A 17,504-nucleotide genomic window follows, 5' to 3' on the forward strand; every position below is an offset into this window, starting at 1 on the left:
CTATTTCTCTGCAGTACCTGCTGAGGAGGTGTCTGGAGCACCTTTCTCTACTTCACCGTACTTCACAGCTTTTCAACACCTCAAAGAAAAGCTAAGAAACAATCAGGGAGTTAGCAGTGTTCAGCCTACTGCCAGGTGAGAGAATTTTTTGTCTTATTCTTTACTTTAAATGTAATCTTTTGACTAAGTGTTTCCAAACAGGTATGAATCTGCTGAATTTCAGGATTACCATCTAAGCCTAGGCAATATGCCATAGAAGGCAAAGGTATTTTTGATTGTAAAAAGTGGAGCTAGGTTTAGTTACCAGTCACGAGGATTTTTTTTATTCTCTCTCACAATCTTGTATCACCCATTTGTAAAGGGGGAAAAATGGAAATTCAGAAAGGCAGCTTTGATGTAGCGAAGCTCTAAGCCATCTGTTGGCATTGTTAGCAGCTCAGCCATCCCTTAATGCCATGTTTTACTCTGTATTTGTGTCACACTAAGCTCTTCTGCTTCCACTCCCAGGAGCTTTGTCATATTTTTTTACTATGTAGAAGAGCAGTTAAGAAAATCCATAAAGCTGCTGAGAACTAAAGGTACAATTTATCTCATGACAGTAATTTAGTTCAGTGTAGGGAAGGCATAAAACCATGCTTAAAAAATATTCATGAGAATGCAGCTGCATAGCTAACCTGAATTATCACTGCAATAAAAATGTTTTATTATACATACTCTACAGTAGCTACACCTGCCAGTAGTGCTGGGGAGATGTACATAAACTCAATTCTAGTGAGCATTGGGCCAAATCTGTGGAAATTGAAGAACTTTAATTTGTAACATGTAGCCAATGGATGCATTCCGTGTCTGGATGAGATGTGTTTTGGGTTGTGATTTTTCTGACAAGGTAACAATGATCAAGCCTTTGTCTTGCATAGTTTGGTAATAAGCTTGCTGCTGTTGGCAGGTGAAGGGGGAGTGATGAAAGCTTGTTTTAAACTGTGCTGTGTTGATCAATCCTTTTCCTTCTTCTCTAAGATTTTCCTTCATAGTGTCTCTCAGTAATTTCAGATGTATTGCTGTCTTGTCTGTCATCCTGTTTGTTACTGGAGATGTCCCTCTTCCTTCCCCCTGCTCCATGGTCTGTTGCCAGTCTGTATTAGGTTTCAAACATCTTTCAGCAAGAGTCTTGTCTGGAAAGATCTCATGCTCCAGATGCTAGGCAAACAAGTCATAAATCTAAGTATATTGCTTGGCTTTTTGTGCATTTGTTTGCTAGCTGGTAACACATAGTAACAGCTCTCCAATGAGTGGGTAAGCTGTGTGTACTTGAAACCAAAGTTAGTTCTAATTTTAGGTTCTTGAGTTTACAGTGTCCCTTTAACATTTAAACGGTTGGGAGCCAAAAGAGGCTTAGATGGTGTACCAGCAGATGAAATGTTTGCCAAGGTCTTCTCACTGCCACCGGATAAGTAATTTGCCAAATAGTACTTAATTCACAATAGATAAAAGGTTGCTACTTACCCTGCATCTCTTCCTGAAAATCTCTCTGTGGATTGAGCCACAGCTTAAAGCTCCTCTCCTTTTAAACATACAGAAGTTGCTTCAGGATTTTAAGTCATAACTGCTTAATGATTAATTTGCACCCAGATTTTGATGAATTTTGAATTGGAAGAGTTGAAGCATAATGACCCACCAGTTTGGGGAGGAGGGAGGTTGCTTTTGAGATGTGACTGTATGCACATGTGTGTGTACCAGATTTGGCACAGAGCGTGTGTGATAGCAAGTACCGAGCAGTAGCAGTAAGTGTAGTAATTTACGAGTAGGAACGCAGATGTAAAAGGGTTGTCGGAAGTAGTTATGTGATGGTTAAATTTGAAGTGTACTTGCCACATGTAATAAGCTAGTAGTAAGACTAAAAAGAAAGAATACTTTTTAAAGTATTTTTTAAAAAGCGCGGTCAGCTGATGAGATTCTGTTTCAGCAGAGAAGAGAAGTTTTGTCCTTCAAAACAGCCAGCATTTTGTTCTCTCAGAAGTAAGGCTTTTACAGGGAGAAACCAAATAAGGCTTCGTACAGCCTTTTGGCCCTGTCACACTAACTTCCCTGGCTAGGAATGGTGAGGAAAAGTAGTTGCGTAAGCTAATGGAGTTTCACTTTTCTTACCCCCACAGTGAGAATTACTGGGGGGAAGAAAGGACACAGACAATGCAAGACTAGAGCTAAACTTTGTGGGGTTTTAGTGCTGAATTTCCATTTTGCTTAATGGTGAATCACTTCTTTTTTTGGGCTTTGGTAGCCTTAGTGAAGAGTGTGTGCAGTAGCTCCCGTGGGCACTTGATGTATTACTGTGATTCTAGATCATTTTATTGAAATTCAAATTTCTTCTATCAAAAAAAAAAAATTTTGTCATAGGAGAAGCCGTCCGGAACTTTGTAATAACTCTCTGAAAGTTTTGCTCACAGAAAATGGTGAAGGAGAATATTGTATTGCTTAAGTCAAATCCTACAGCACGAAAGTTGGATGATTGAGAGAAACAAATACACAGAAAAGGGTGATTGGGGTATGGAAGCACTACTTTTGGAATATTTTTTTTCTATAGAGAAAAGCGTATATTGTTATATATTGATGATGAAAAGCTTACGGATGATGATTTCACCTTTAACTGCTTTAAAAATCTGTTGGTAGATTCTCGCGTAACTACAGAGGTTCCCAAATGTGGTTCAGGTGGAAATTGTTCAGATGAAATAATTATTGGAAAATATTGTTAAAATCATGCCACAGAGCTTACGTGTGTTGTACTAAAAGGTCTGCTTCTGTGCCAATTGTGGGAAATCACAAGCTGAGGAATAGAGTGTGTGCTAGTTGTCATTGAGATACTGGTCTGGTGAGGAGTTCTAATGGAATTAATGTTATTTTAGTCTCTTACTCTTAGAAGTAGCTTAAATATAGGAAATTACAGGGGAATATTGTGTCATAAATTTTTCCTTGAGGAAGTTAGACTAGTATATAGGTTGCTTCTGTTGTTTGGTTGATTGGGTTTTGGCTGGGGCAAGCATCCTTTCACTGGATACCACTGAGAAGAGCCTGGCTCCATCTTCTTTACTGTCTCCCATCAGGTATTGATGCAGATGGATGCGATTCCCACTGAGCCATCTCTTCCCCAGGCTAAACAGTCCTGGCTCTCTCAGCCTCTCCTCCTCTGTCAGAGTGCTGCTGTTAGCGGTGGAAGGGAGGAAGGAAATAGTGAGCTGACCATACCATTTCCAAACAGGGAACGTATTTTGGGAAAACCTACACATGGAAAAGAGTGCTCACCCTCTCAGCCCGCTTCAGGGGAAAAAAATGTGTACCTGTAGATGTGTCTCTCTCTCTGCCCCAAACCTTAGATTACTTCCCGTATCAACTCTACACCCTCTCACATCTGTCCCTGGACACTCTCCGTGGGGGTTTAGGAGCTGCTCGGCAACACACCACTGGCCTTTGCCTTTGCTGCCCCTGTAACCCAGCACGTTGTGTGCTCAGCCTCCTGGCACGTCCTGGAGAGATGCTGGATCTGATCCTGCCCAGGCTGGGGTCAGCAGCAACTCCGCTGGGGGCTGGAGGGAGGGCAGGATTAGACCCTTGCAAACGGGGATAGCGTACGGTCCATTGTGGAGACACTACCTGCAGTCAAATCGCTGAGAATCCAACGTGGGCAAGTACTGTTAGATAAATTCCTTTTTCTTTTTGTAACTGAAACGTGCTCAGGATGGAGCATACAGTGCTGGGTGTGTTGTAAGAATCTAGGAATGACCAAATGCACTTTGCTTGAAAGGCTGCGACGTCTTGGTGAGAAGCACGGGCCTCACGTTGGTCAGGAGGCATCTGCAATGGCAGGCACCTGCCCATTTTTCTGTAGAAGTTGCTGTAGAAGAATTGAGATGTGCCTGTGATTAATGTGGTAGTCCACCTGATGTCACTATTCCTTCATGGTAATGGCCCCAAAAGCAATCTGTTCAGCTGCTACAAAGAAAATACAGCTATAAACTCTGAAAAACTTTTTTATGCCAATGTAGTTCCTAATATTTTCACTTAAGTTTAAAAAGACGTAACACCAACCTAAGGAAAAATAAGACAAAAGCTGCTTTGAGCTTGATGTTAAAGGACTTATTCCTGGCAAATCGTACCTTCTGCCGACAGATTCGCTTTGCCAGGGCCACTTATTTTAGCTGCACTCTCCAGAACAGTTAAATATAGGAGTGAGACTAATGTGTTGGGTTTCAGAGGAGGTTTGGCAATGTTTGCTGTAGCTCATTCCAGAACATAATCGCGTAGCAAAGAATATTACTGCCTTCAGAATTTACCGATGTTTTCTGTACTTCACCTTCATTGTAAGCTGAAGATGGGAACCTGGTTAAGACACATAAGAAACAGGAGATGAAGTTTAAAACTTGTCAGGATCTCAGTTCCACGATGCAAAACAAAGCATAATTGTCAAGAGAGAGAAGTGCCTTTGTGTAATTTGAATCTTCAGCTTTATAAAATGAAATAATTATGTATGACACAAATCCACAACTAATGTACCTTTTCACAACAACTAAGAAAATGTTTCAGGTGTGCCAGGCACAGAAGGGACTTGAAAAACTATTTTAAAATAATCTGTGCTCGGTGAAAAGTTTTGTAAGATAGAAGGAGCTATTTAAGCTGTAAATTATTTGTCCGGTTAGTTGTATACCGTTTAGCATGATGAGACTTCATGCTGCATGGACTGTAATGATTATGATTTAATGTCTTTTTTATTAATGTAGGTCTTTTTTGATTCATACCTTTCTGGAGGGTGGATCTGAGATACAGGTTAAAAATTGCAGCCCTTTATACCTCTGCTGAAATGAATTTATGCTGATGTATGAAAGCTTGACATATTTAAGCCAGTATGAATGGAGCAGAAGAGAAAACAAAGTTGCCGTTTGAAGCTCTTAGGTTTCTTTTAGACTTTTCCTTAAAAGGTGAATGATCATATTGAAAACAATCCAGAATTAGGTCCTTTAGGAGCCCTGAGTCCCCCGAGGAGCAGAGGTGTTCAAGCACTCTGTGTTGCGCTGTCTGGATCTGAGCTCCCCTGATGGACGCGCTGGTCGGAGGTAGGTGTGCAGGTTCCCAGTGCAGCACACGCAGAGAGTTAGTCCCAAAGCAGAGGATCTGCAGAAGCTGCCACGCTGAGAGGGAGATGCCAGAGCCAGCCTGGTGGCAGCGCTCGTACGAGCACTGATGAGAGGAATCGTGCTCAGGCCGCTCTTCAGCTGACTCTCGGAGGCAGCTGCACCTCGGCCTTCCAGCATCTCTGGGCTTCAGTGCCTGTTCCTGTACCCGTGTGCTCAACTCCCCAGCCTAGCAGGTGGCTGGTATTGCCCAAGACTCAGATCCAACACCAGGATGCGTACGCTCCAAGTAGGATTTAAAAGGAATTCTCTTCAGTCCGAATTGTGACAATGTTGAGACAGCTGCCTTTTAACCTTGGCAACCTCTGAACTCCATAGATAGTTCACTCGCTTACTGCACTTTCCTCGTTGCCTGAATTTGCTCTTTTCCAAAGCCTGTGATCTTCAGCCTGACACAGTCTCTTGGAAGGATTCCTGTTGCTGTGGCTTTCCCACTCTGTAATGAGGTCAGCTGGAGTTAAAATGCTTTGTAAAAGTTTGGGTATTTGTAGCTACTCCAGGTTTTCTCTAAGTTTGATTTGACTTTTTACTATCACTTCCTGAAATATAGGCATAAAGCTTCTATAGGTGTCACTGACAGGTAGCGTCCAGTAAGAAACTTGGAGCGCTGTGTTACGTACCCAAATGATAGGTCAGTAATATCTGATGCAGTTGAGCTCATACACAATTCCCTGCACTCCAACAGAATGTGAGATACCTACAAGATTATTTAATCTCAAAACCAAATTCTTTTAATGTAGGTTTCTAATATAATCTAACAAAATAACCAAAAGTCAAGTTTGAGTGTTAATGACCTTTAATGCATCACTTCATTATGCAATTAGCCATGCATGGCTGTGTAAGTGAAAGCAGCCCTGGGTATCCTCACATAAGTCTTTCAAATGGAAAAACTTGTTACAGGATATAAATACTCTGGTGGTGTTTGATTTGAACTTAACCAGCTTTCTAAAAAATACAGGTGCTTCTCAACAGCGTATTTTAATTTGCTGGGTGACACTCTCTAGCCTCCACTTGCAACGTGCAGTGGGAAGCAACAAAAAGGTTTCATTTGTCTCTAACCGAGCGTGTGCCCCTCCAGGCTAGAGCTGAGGGAAGAGCTGGGATCCAGCACCAGCCTGGGATGATGCTCTGACTGCGGCTGGGTGTTGTTTCGTACCTGTCGTGCTCCTCAGGCTCCCCTCCCCAGCCCAAACGTGCCCGCTGCCCCAGGGGATGGGAGAGGACTTGCTAAGTGACTTCCAGTCTTTGTGCACCGTGTGGACCTGGTGTTTTAATCGGGCTCCTCGGGGAAGTATTGGCAGACATTTCAGGTTTAGAGGTGGGAAGCTACGCGCCGATTTTACGGTGGGGAGGTGGCAGGTGGGGGCAGCCCTTTTGCCTGTGCTGTCTTTGAAGGTGAGAGCTTTGGGAATAAATTCTTCCTCTGACGGGCAAAGGCATCACATCTCTCCTTTTAGGTGGCTGCCTGGTGGCCTAAACCCCAAGCTGCGGTGTGAGGTGGATCACAAATTCACCTACTAAATGCGTTGTGGGGTTTTTTTAATGTGGTGATTACAAATGGATTTGAGCAAGGTCAGAAATCACATGCTCATTGAATGCTCAAGCACCTACAGGCTCATAATCTATTTTCCTGCCTGATGTATCCTTAAAGAGGAGCACTGTCAGTAGGAGATACATGGAGAGCCTCACTCTGGCACATCTCGTATTGGGAATTTAATGATGTTTACAGGTTCAGTGCATGTCAAAAGGAGATGGTATGCGAGTCCTTTCTGTCTTACATGAATGCCATAGCCATTAGGCTTCTGGATTTCTCTCCTCCTTTTAAGGCAGCCACATACCAGCCTTGGCTGTCTGTGCGAACTCGACCGGCAAACAGAATTTGTGAACTCGTGGGATGAGCAGGAGGCAAACCCTTAGCTGCTCAGCTGTCGCCCTCTGTTCAGAGAGGCAGCAGTTACAGCCAGTGACAACGTGGTACCTGTTTAGGTTCCCTGAGTAGTTTTCTGGGAAACCTTAGGAGCCCCAGTGCCTCTAGTTTCAAGCAGCAGATGAATAGTGGAAAACCTGCGTTATGAGATGATGGACCGCATATTAAGAATCTAAGCTGAAACAGGGGCAATATTCTTATATACATTTCCTGTAGCCCTCAAACCAAAACAGGAATAATCCCATTATACATAAAGTATTAACTCTTGCCTTTGTAGAAACATCTTTTTGAAATACTAGGTTATTTGTTAATGTTTTTTTCTTATACATTCTGTACAAACAAAAATAAATTCAAACCAAGTCAGCCGTATGAGAAGGGACAACATTTTAGACCCTTGTAGTTGTAAGATCTGTAAGAGGACGCCCCTAAGTACCCTCAGCTGTGCTTCTCATTCCAGCTCCTTGGACAGGGCGGGCAGTTCAGCGTATGGAAGTCAGCAAGGTGAGTTGAGAAGCTGCTGGTGCTGCAGCGTGAGAAGCGCTGCAGAGAGGAAGAGGCAAAGTCCTAGCCTCCTCAGGGAAGCAAACATTCACACTTGCAAATTCTTACCTTTGTCCCTCTGAAAAATATCTAGAAAAACTTCTATGTAAATACTATTCTATATAGTATTTACACTTTATGCTGGCAAGGTCACCAATACAGGAAGAAGTGATTTTCTGTAGCAGAGACAACTATAACTAAGCTGTTGCATGAAGTAGTTTCAGCTGAGCAGGAAAGTTAGGCAGAAAGTTTCAGCCAGGCAGGACTGAGTCATTTAAGGTCAGCTTTGTAAAAGGAAGCAGATCTGCTGTAAACTCAACATTGCTCTAAACAGCTATATGCAAGATGACAAGGAATACATTCTGTGGGATGCAGAGCTATTAAGTGCTGACAAGTTCATCTTGGAAACAGGATTTTCAAGTCAGATAATGAATAGCTAAGATAAGAACTCAAATTACACTCAGATGTAAAGAGTAGCATAGACAAAATGCATACGTCGTAGCAAAATAAAGTAACAAGAAGGAGCATGAACTTCTCTTAGGCCTCCAAAAAATGTTAGAAGTAATCAGTAGCAGAGGGAGTGAAGTTCCACATGAACAAATCATCATTGCCTTTAGGAAGTTTAAACTATTTGGATTGATAAAATACAGATTACAGGGTAGTGAGAGATAAGCTGTAAAACTCCTACAATAATAAACCTTCATAATGAGGATGCTGTGAATCTACCATTATGTATTATAGCTGTAAAGATCAAACAGTTCATAGTGAACAGCAGTTTGATTTTAGCAGATGTTTATTATTCTGTTCTTTAGATTGAACTCTTGCTGAACCAGCACTGGTAAGTTGTGCAATTTAAATATGAGCTTCCTTTTAAAAAGTGAAACGGTGATCTGAATGGTGCTCCACATCACCCTCCCCATCCCTTTTAACGTATAGTACCACAGTGACATAAACTTCCCCTGTAGAAACACATGGACTGGGAGGTCAGATCTATTCACAAAGGTTGGGGAGTGGAAATGATGTTAGAGTACCAGACTGGTTATAGGTCAGAAAATAACTCTCAAATTAAGGCTGCGTGTTAAGTCCACGTTTGCAAATACTAAAATTAAGTCCTTTATTGACAGAAAGTTACTAAGCAGCGCATACTGCATATGCAAGCATACGCTGTGGTCAGCAGGCCTAGGAGATAGCAACCAGCAACTCTTGTTCATGCATCTGATTGATAATAAAGCCCTGCAAACAGCAACTGCAACCAGCCATCTCTTTTCCCATGCACACACCCCCAAACGCTCAGCCCACATGGACAGTGGAAAGCAGGCGTCTGGAATTAGCAGCTATCTAGCGCGGCAGGCATCGGTGTTAAGGATTTGATATTCTCTTGTTGAGCAAGCAGATCAACTGACAGCGTTGAGATTAAGCAGCCACCGCAGTGTCTAACAAACAACGTCCTACTCATGTAGACTCTACGAGTGTCTCTGTGCAAAAACTGTCTGCTGCGGGCTGGCCTGTCTAAGCAAGAAAGTTTGTCTGAAAAACTTTGCTTTTTCTTGGAATTTGGGCAAAGTGGGGTGGAAATGCTGCTGGTGCTAGCAAGAAGTCACCAGGAACTGAACTTGGTAGAGGTGTCCTCAGAGAAGGGTGTGCAGGCAGGAATTGCAGGGAATATTCTTTTTCCTGTTCCTCTTGAAATATTTTCTGCTTCAGCCATGTGACAGTAAATCTAGATTTGCAACACCTATCACCAGGTTTCAAAAGCCAACGTTGTGGCCAGTCAGTGTACTCTGTACAAACTAGTAAAAACGCTGCTGACTGCAAAAAATCTTGAAAAATGTTGAAGCAGGCTGTTAGAGTAGTCTTTGTTCCATGTCAGATAGTGTCTGTTCTCACACAGCTGGGATAAACGTTATCAAGTGCATGGCTAGTTTGATAGACACCAAATTATACTAGTGCCTGGCCTTGATCAAATTTACCTTGCCAGATGAGCATGCACAGGCATGACATGAGCAAATCTGGAGCCGTGGCCTTATTCTATCAATTCAACACCTCAGGCTGCTGGTCAGAGCGCAGCTTCCAATAGGGAACCTGCCCAAGCAGGTTAGTGTTTTGAAACTCAAATTGCAAGATGGAGTTTGCATGTAATATTTTAAATCCAATTCTGTAGACGAGAGCCCTGGTGACAGGCAGGGAAGAGATTGTGATGAGTAAAACTAATCAAGAAGTTGGGGGTTTTTTTCAGCTGCCACTTAGCCCCTTGATTCCACCTTTGCTTTTCGGTTCTTTCCTGGCTCTCTCTGATTCACACAGCTGAGCTAGGACCTTTGCTGCTGCGGAACAGCGCAAAGAGCTGAAACAGCATCGCTGTCCCTGGCAGACGCAGAGGAGCCGTCCGTGCTGAAGAACTGCCGCATGCAAACCAGGCAGCTCAACAGACACGGTCCTTTGCCAGCTGTTGCAAAAGAGGTACCAGGGCCTTCGGGCGACCACAACAAACACCAAGTGGGTTTGGCTGAGAGACCAGGAAAGGGCGGCAATAAACAAAAACACACCCAGGGTCAGAGTTCCTACTTCTGCAGCCTGATGTCAGATTCCTTAATATCAACAAATACTTGGGATGTATGCGTATAGTCTTCTACTATAATTTAGTGTAAACATAGCTATAGTGGCTGGCTTATCCACTGAGCTTTCTTTGCAGGCATACAATGCAGTATGTGCATGTCTCTCCAGCACGTATAGTACAAAATACTGTATTTATGTATCTACATTATAGACTGGCAGTTTTGAAACAAAATTGTGATCTTCCTAAGTAGTCTAATAATTGACATAACTGAAATACTATGTTTTCCTCTTCTGTTCCTAAGCAGTAAGTGCAATATACATACTGAGCATGAAAGCTCTCACATAGGAGCAAATGTAACATATTTACTAATTTAGCCATTAAATTATTTCAGTAAAGCATAGAATTGGATTCTAATCTGAAAGCATTAAACAGATCTTTTTTTCAAACTTGGAGATTACTTGGGTACTGTCAAACAAGTTGTAAGTTTAAGCACAGCTGCCTTCATTTTGCTGAATAAACTATTTTCATATCCTATCTTATTTTCCCCCAATTATAAATCGGAGAGTAACTGAATCTCATGTTGAGATGACAGATAACATAATTAGTGTCTTCACTTTATCACGGTCTATGACCAAATCTCATTTCGTAAGTCATTTGATTGCCGCTTACTAATAGCATCTTACTCTCTTGAGGGAGAGGACGTCCTAGGAGCATCTCTATGCTGGAAAGATGTAAGAAAACTCACTTCAGGGTGGGTGGGAGCAAAGTTGCGCCTGTGTTACCCTGTATGCGCCCTGCTACTGCTCTCTTCTTCTCCCGGGATGATACAGAACACCGATTCTAGTTGCCAAGTTAATTGTATTGGGACTTCATCCCTGGCCGGCTCCAGTCCACGTCCGCTGTAGCAAGTTGGCAGCACAGGCATCTCCTGTTTCTAAGGCTGAAGCTTAAAACACATGGAAACAAAGCCAATTACAGGGTGACCAGCGCATTACTTACAAAGCCTGCAGTCTCAAGAGTTCATGTTTCAGACACTACTCAACAGGTAGAGTATAAAAGGAGGTAAAAGAGGGGGAATGATGGGTTTAGGAAAAAAGGAGAGACATCGTATTTCAGGTAGGGTTTTTATTGGTTTTCAACCTAGATGTCCCTACCACAACTGAATATGTAGTTTCATGTTTTGTATATGATATGCATGCTTTACCAGTCTTCTAAAAATAAAACAAAAATTATCTCTTTTTATAAAGTTCAAGAATATGATAATTTTATTCTAAATTTTCATGGAAGTAAATCCCCACATTTTTAATAAATTAACTGCATTATTTGCACAATGATGATGAAGCAGTCAAGTAATTCATTGTATTAAATAATTGAGGGAACTAAATAAATAATAAAACCATTCTATAAATACATGCATACCAACAGCTTATAGTTGTGTAGTGTGCAAAACCTTTTGTGCACACATCTCTCCTATTAGCAAAGCTATGGCAGACAAGAACAAATGTATGCCATATAATTTCTCAAGATGAAAACCGCTCAATATCCAAGCAGCTCTCCCTGGAATAAAAAAATACACAGCACAGTCGTTTCTGTACCAAACCCAGCTTCGTAACTCCAGCCAGTCTTTAAAATTGAAAGCTCTTTAAGAAGCAGTCAGTCAAACAATAAAAACAAGGACTGACTGAAATTGTTTTGGCAAAATAATTTGCTGTCAGAGAGTCCCGGAATACAGAAGAACATTAAGAGATACTGCAGAACAAAACAGTGTTTGTACACACCCTGAACCTGTTTCTAAACAAAAATGGAGTGTTAAGAAAAACAGTTCTTTGATCCAAAAGTCAGTGTCAGGTTGCCAATGTTACTTCACAAGAGAAACAGTATTTTCATGTTGGTTTCCAAGTAAGTGCAAGAAGAATTGAAAAGCCGTGCTAATGTGGACAGGGACAAAGATGTAAGCAGTGTATAATACCATAACTAACATAGTAATGTTGAAAGTGTAGAAAAGCAGTTTTTCCCAGGGCTCCATGAGATAGCTGCAGGTGATTAGTTCAAACTGGCAGTACAGCCAATAGAGATAGCTCTTCAGGCTCTTAATATCCATCTTCAACTTTGTGCCACTTCTGAAAGCCCTCCCTATTACAATAAAGGATAGTTAGTAGAATAGAAACGTCACAAAAAAAGAAAAAGGCAAAGATACATAAAAACATTGTATGGGCAGCAGCTCCATGCTACTCAGTTTGTGCATACTGACTATTTTTAGTAAATGATGTATTGAAAACACAAGAGAGCTAAAAACCCAAGATTGCAAATACATTTTAAAGCATAAAACATGATCAGATAGTAACAGACTAGCGTGAGTCATTCTTTTACCCTATGCCATAAAAGGCTTAATTCATATTCCTTTTTCCTTTCCTACATTCAGTTCTGAACATGACAGTCCAATTTAGACCACTATGTACTGGGCACTGTTATTTACCAAGGAGGTTCCACAATATCTATTTCCCAGAAACTGGTTACCCAACTGTTGCAATTCCGTTCTCCAAGCCAAACTCTACTTTCATAACTTCACTTTGCACAGGATTATTTAAGACTCTGTTGAAGAGGCGTAATTCAAAGAGCATTTCAAACACTCTCTCCTTCACCATTCATAGATTTTGACATAGAACTTGGCTAGAAGTCTGATTTCTACTACTGTAGACTGAATTTTATGTCTCATGCTGCTGGAATGCAAACTGGGAGACTGCAGAATACCACACATACAGAACTACAATAAAAGGAAACTATATACAGATTATCCAGCTACTTCTACAACAGAGATTGATCTGTTGCCAGAATGTAAACACATAACTTTATTTTAAAGCTTTGTGTTCAAATTAGCACTAATAATTATTAAGTGTTACATTATATAGTCACCAGAATACAGAACTGGAGAGGTAAAGGGAAAACAGGACTATTTCAGTTACTGGTGCTTCCTGTCATTTGGCAAATGTGAGGAGACAAAACAAAACCCGTGATTCCCCTCTTTTTAATTAGAAAGTTAAGAACTGGTGGTGGTGTCAAGATCTGCAGAAAAAAACTTATTCCACAGAAATTAAATGCAACTTCACAAATCTATATAGAGTGGGATTTTATCTGAACAAAAGCCCCTCCTAAGGTTTTTAGAAAAAATTTGCCTCACCTTTTCCACTTCCATAGCTTCCACACCTCTTTTCTGTCCAACAGGTGAGATAGACTAGGTAATGCTTCTGTAGCTGAGAATTATTATTTACTACTTTCAGAAATATCCTTGCTGTATCTGTCACATTTCTGTATATTTCTTGCAGTTTTTACTAAATCCAGGTTATACTTAAGCCTCTTAACCATCAAATGTATTGCCAAGCTACTTTGAGGAAAGACTTTCCTTACAAAAAATGGATTTTGCAAAAAGTAGAACTTACCTCTTCACTTCTCCCTGATGACAAAGTATCTAGATGAGAGATGCTTCCTCACACTTCTGCCTTTTGCAGCTGAACAGCTCATGTACAGATTGAGAAGCAGAAACAATTAGCTTTGATCCTCAATTATAGAGTGTGTGTCCTCCATACTCCGCCCTTCTTCACTATTGCTAAAAACTCCTCTGGCCGAAGCTTTCTGCATTATGCAACAAGGACAGCCATCGTCTGGCTCAGTACCGCACTCTCATGATAGCATTAATTTGATAATTTGTACAAAGTCAAAGTTGAAGAACTGCAGGTAGGGAGGAACATACAAGGCTGAAATACTATTTAGGACAATCAGCAAAAAATGTTTACAATGATTGCCTTCCTTAGTTTCAAATCTCAAAAAATATCTCTGCTTCTGTGGGACTTTACAGTGCAGGCTGCCAGAGTTCCAACAAGGTGCCATTTAATGTCCATGCAAAAATATGATGTCAGAGTTAAGTAGCCACAAAAATGTAGCTCAATTAATATGTCACAGGAAAGTCTCTGGTGAAGCCACCACCTCCTGCAACCTTTGATTAATGCCACTTTCAAACAGTTCCGTCTTCTCTGCATCGGTATCTTCCAGCCCCATATACACACCTCAGTCGTCCTCATCCAGAAACCCCAGGGTGAAGAGAGTATGTGGACAAGATTTCTACAAGGAAAAGATGGTGATTTGTTCTTAAAAATGCTACGAAAAAAACGCAAGCCACAATGCTTGAGGCATTTAATGATCTAATTGGACGAGTAAATTCGGTAGAAATCTGCATAATATATTATGTTCTAAACTATCTGCCTGCAGTCAAATCATTTCCAAATATGAATCAGCTTCATTCTGGGAGAATATGCCACAAGCAATGTCTAAGGCATCTGAGCCTCACCTTCTTTCAACCCTTCCTTACTAAACACAGCCTGAACTGATCTATTAGTAAATGCTGACCTGTTCCCTCAACCTTCCCCCCCCCCCCCCATGGTTTTCAACAAAATAAAATTTTCTGTTTAAAAACTGTCCACTTTCCATAGAAAATTCAGAAACAGTAAACCACTGCCCCTGGCAGCAGTAGTTAATATGCCCCATGCCTTACCTTTCTCCTGCAGAGCCAGGCGTCTGCCACAGGAGTGCATCTCTCAAGCTGGACGAACTACTACATCTGGACGATATAACTGAGGTTGGGGTTTAGAGAGTGGACTCATCAAATGTGAAATATAATTGCCCTGGAGTACTGCTGCAGGATTCTTATCTCAAGAGTTTCTACTTTCAACCAGACTTTCTCAGCTACATATTTCAATGGAGTATGGAGGGCTGGGGTAGGATGAGGAGAGGTTTAGGGTTTTTTTTTCCATGAAGATGTTGGTGAGAAACAACATATACACAGGAGAAACAACATTTGACTACCACAGTGCCCACATTCTTGGCAGGCCAGAATCCCTGCTTCATGTTACTCACCTTCCCTGTGAGGTAGAACAGCCTCTTCTGAATCCTTTAGCAAGATGTGGCGGTGGAGCACTGATTACCAGGGCAGCTGAAGGCAGGGCTGTCCCCTCTGTGCTCTCTGAATCATCTCCAAAAAACATTTGCATAAAAGCCAGGAAAACTTGGGTCGGTATTTCTGCCGTTCTCAAGTGCACAAAACTGTACAGATGTTTTCATTCTTTTCAATAATTCTCCACTAGTTCTTTCAATAACAAATTCCCCGAGTTGAAACAATGCAGAAAGTGAGACTTGCCTGGCTTTGCTTTAGTTCTAACAGCTTCATAAAGTTTTAACCTGACAGCTGAGAGCCATTGCAAAAGAGGTAGGTGACAGTGCAGAAGATCAGGCGATTTCACAGAAATAAAACGCTGGGGTAAGCAGAATCCATTCCCAACCTAATGCTGTAAGCAGATCTTGGACGGTGGTATGTAAAGCCCCCAGGCATCCTCTCCTCGCTTTCTGAGCAGCCACTCCTGCTGCTTTTCCCAGCTTCTACCCCAAGGGGAAATAAGAACTCGTGAATACCTTTCACAATTCGTAATCAGATGTCTGTAGCTCCATGCAGAATACAAGATTTGCCTGAAATGCCTACCTCTTAAGGCAGCTGTAGCCTATGTGCTTTAAGACACTTCTCCCCACACAGGGAAGAAACAGAAATAGTCTTCAAGATTAAAAAAAAACCAAACCACCATCACCACAAAAAAAACCAGAAAAAAACATAGTGCTACATTTGGTAAGACGCTGTGACGGATGACTGCAGATGCATGGAGAAAGCATTTTTTTTTCAAAGATCTTACTCTGAAGAGCAGTCTCCAAAGAGACTCTCCTGGATAGCACTCTGTCCCTGAGGGGCTGGTCCCTTGTTATCAGGTCTCTTGATCATGTTGCCCACACAATTAAATTTCAAAACCTATTTTTACTCCTTCTCACTGTGGTTTCCAGCCAAACAAATTCAAACACAACCATATAAAAATCATACAGTGACACAGCATACTTCTACCTAGCAAGGGAAACATGAATTAAAAGAGCAAACCAGAAATATTCAAATTACCACTGCACTAAAGGAAATCACCAGCCTCCCTTTTTTAAGTTCAGTGAGGTTCCCCATATGGAAAAGCAGCAACTTCTGGTTTATACAGGATTTAGCAGATTAGCTCCACAAGCAGAAGTAAGGGTTTTTTTCCTATTACTTCATGCCTTATAATGGGATCCTCTGATGTCTAATAAGGTGTAAACACATACTGAGGCATTTGCTCTGCATTTGGCTTCAGAATGGCTGTCTTCTGTGTGGCTTCTCTGCAGTCTAGTAAGGACTATGTAATAATGCTGCTTTTCTTTTCTTGATCATCTCTTTTGACAAAATTCGTATCTTTGATTTCAGTAGTTCTTTTCCTGGTTTAACTGAAATTGGCCATGGGTTAAAAAGTATGGTATGTGGGAGTATAGAGGGAGAGAGGTAATGAAAGAAAATAAGCCTCATTTCCGTAGAAGACTGAGCTAAAAATGCCTGAATATCTCTGCCTCACATCTATACACTGTGGTAAGTCCTTTATCGGTCTGCTTAAAATTTAGACACTGCAAAATAAACGAAGCAGAAAGTCAAGGTGATCAGGACAGCTTTCTAATCTACCCCATCCATCTATCCACACAAAGCAAGGCACAGACAAGTTTGTGTTGTCGTAATAGCATACTTTTTCTTCTTTCCAAGAAGATAGATCAGTTTGATCCATTTTGGCTCCAGCTCTGCTTGGAAAGAATGGAAAGAAGCAACATCACCGATGAATTATTAACATACTGGGGAGGCAGCCGGCTGCAGCTCTGCGCGACAGCCATCATCTGCATGTGCACTAGTACAAGCTCTTCTGGCTGCAGCTTTCAAGTCCGGAATGTGGTTCTGCTCGGCTCGGCAACCTCTTCCTGCCATCCCCTCGCACTGGGAGGGAGGACACATCAGGGAACTAGTCAGGCCTGGCAGGACAAAGATGTGCCAGCGCCCTCCGTCTGCGCACAACCTGACCACACAACCACAGGCGCTGGAGGAAGGGACGGGAAGGAAACACACGACAAGGACAGGGAGGTGGTGAGAGGTTGAGCAGGCCAAGGCAGCCCAAAGATGAGCTTAACCTGCTACACAAAGAGTGGTGCCAGCCTCCTCCTATGAACATCTGCAGCCTCTGATAGTCATTATCTGTCCTCAAGACACCTGAGCACCAGCTTCACGGCATAGGGAAAGAAACCCAGCAGTAAGGAATGGCTCGTATAATCAGCTGTTAGCTTGGCTTGCCAATACAATTAAGCTGCACCAAATAAGCTACAGAATATATGCTACTGTTCTTGGAAAGAAGAAAAACTGCCCTATAGTGTA

At 41.8% G+C, this 17,504-nt stretch overlaps 1 protein-coding gene across 1 annotated transcript; it reads right to left on the minus strand.

Moving 5' to 3' along the window:
• Positions 1-11,792: 11,792 nt before the first annotated feature.
• LOC126039177 (serine palmitoyltransferase small subunit B-like) lies at positions 11,793-14,330 on the minus strand. The gene is made up of 2 exons (XM_049801885.1): positions 13,642-14,330; positions 11,793-12,337 (listed from the first exon to the last, which is right to left on the minus strand). Exon 2 carries the CDS (start codon positions 12,303-12,305, stop codon positions 12,063-12,065), a length of 243 nt encoding a protein of 80 aa, XP_049657842.1. The 5' UTR covers positions 12,306-12,337; positions 13,642-14,330; the 3' UTR covers positions 11,793-12,062.
• Between the last annotated feature and the right edge of the window lie 3,174 nt (positions 14,331-17,504).

This window comes from Accipiter gentilis, chromosome 6 (genome assembly GCF_929443795.1).
Source record: "Accipiter gentilis chromosome 6, bAccGen1.1, whole genome shotgun sequence".
Classification (NCBI taxonomy): Eukaryota; Metazoa; Chordata; class Aves; order Accipitriformes; family Accipitridae; genus Astur; species Astur gentilis.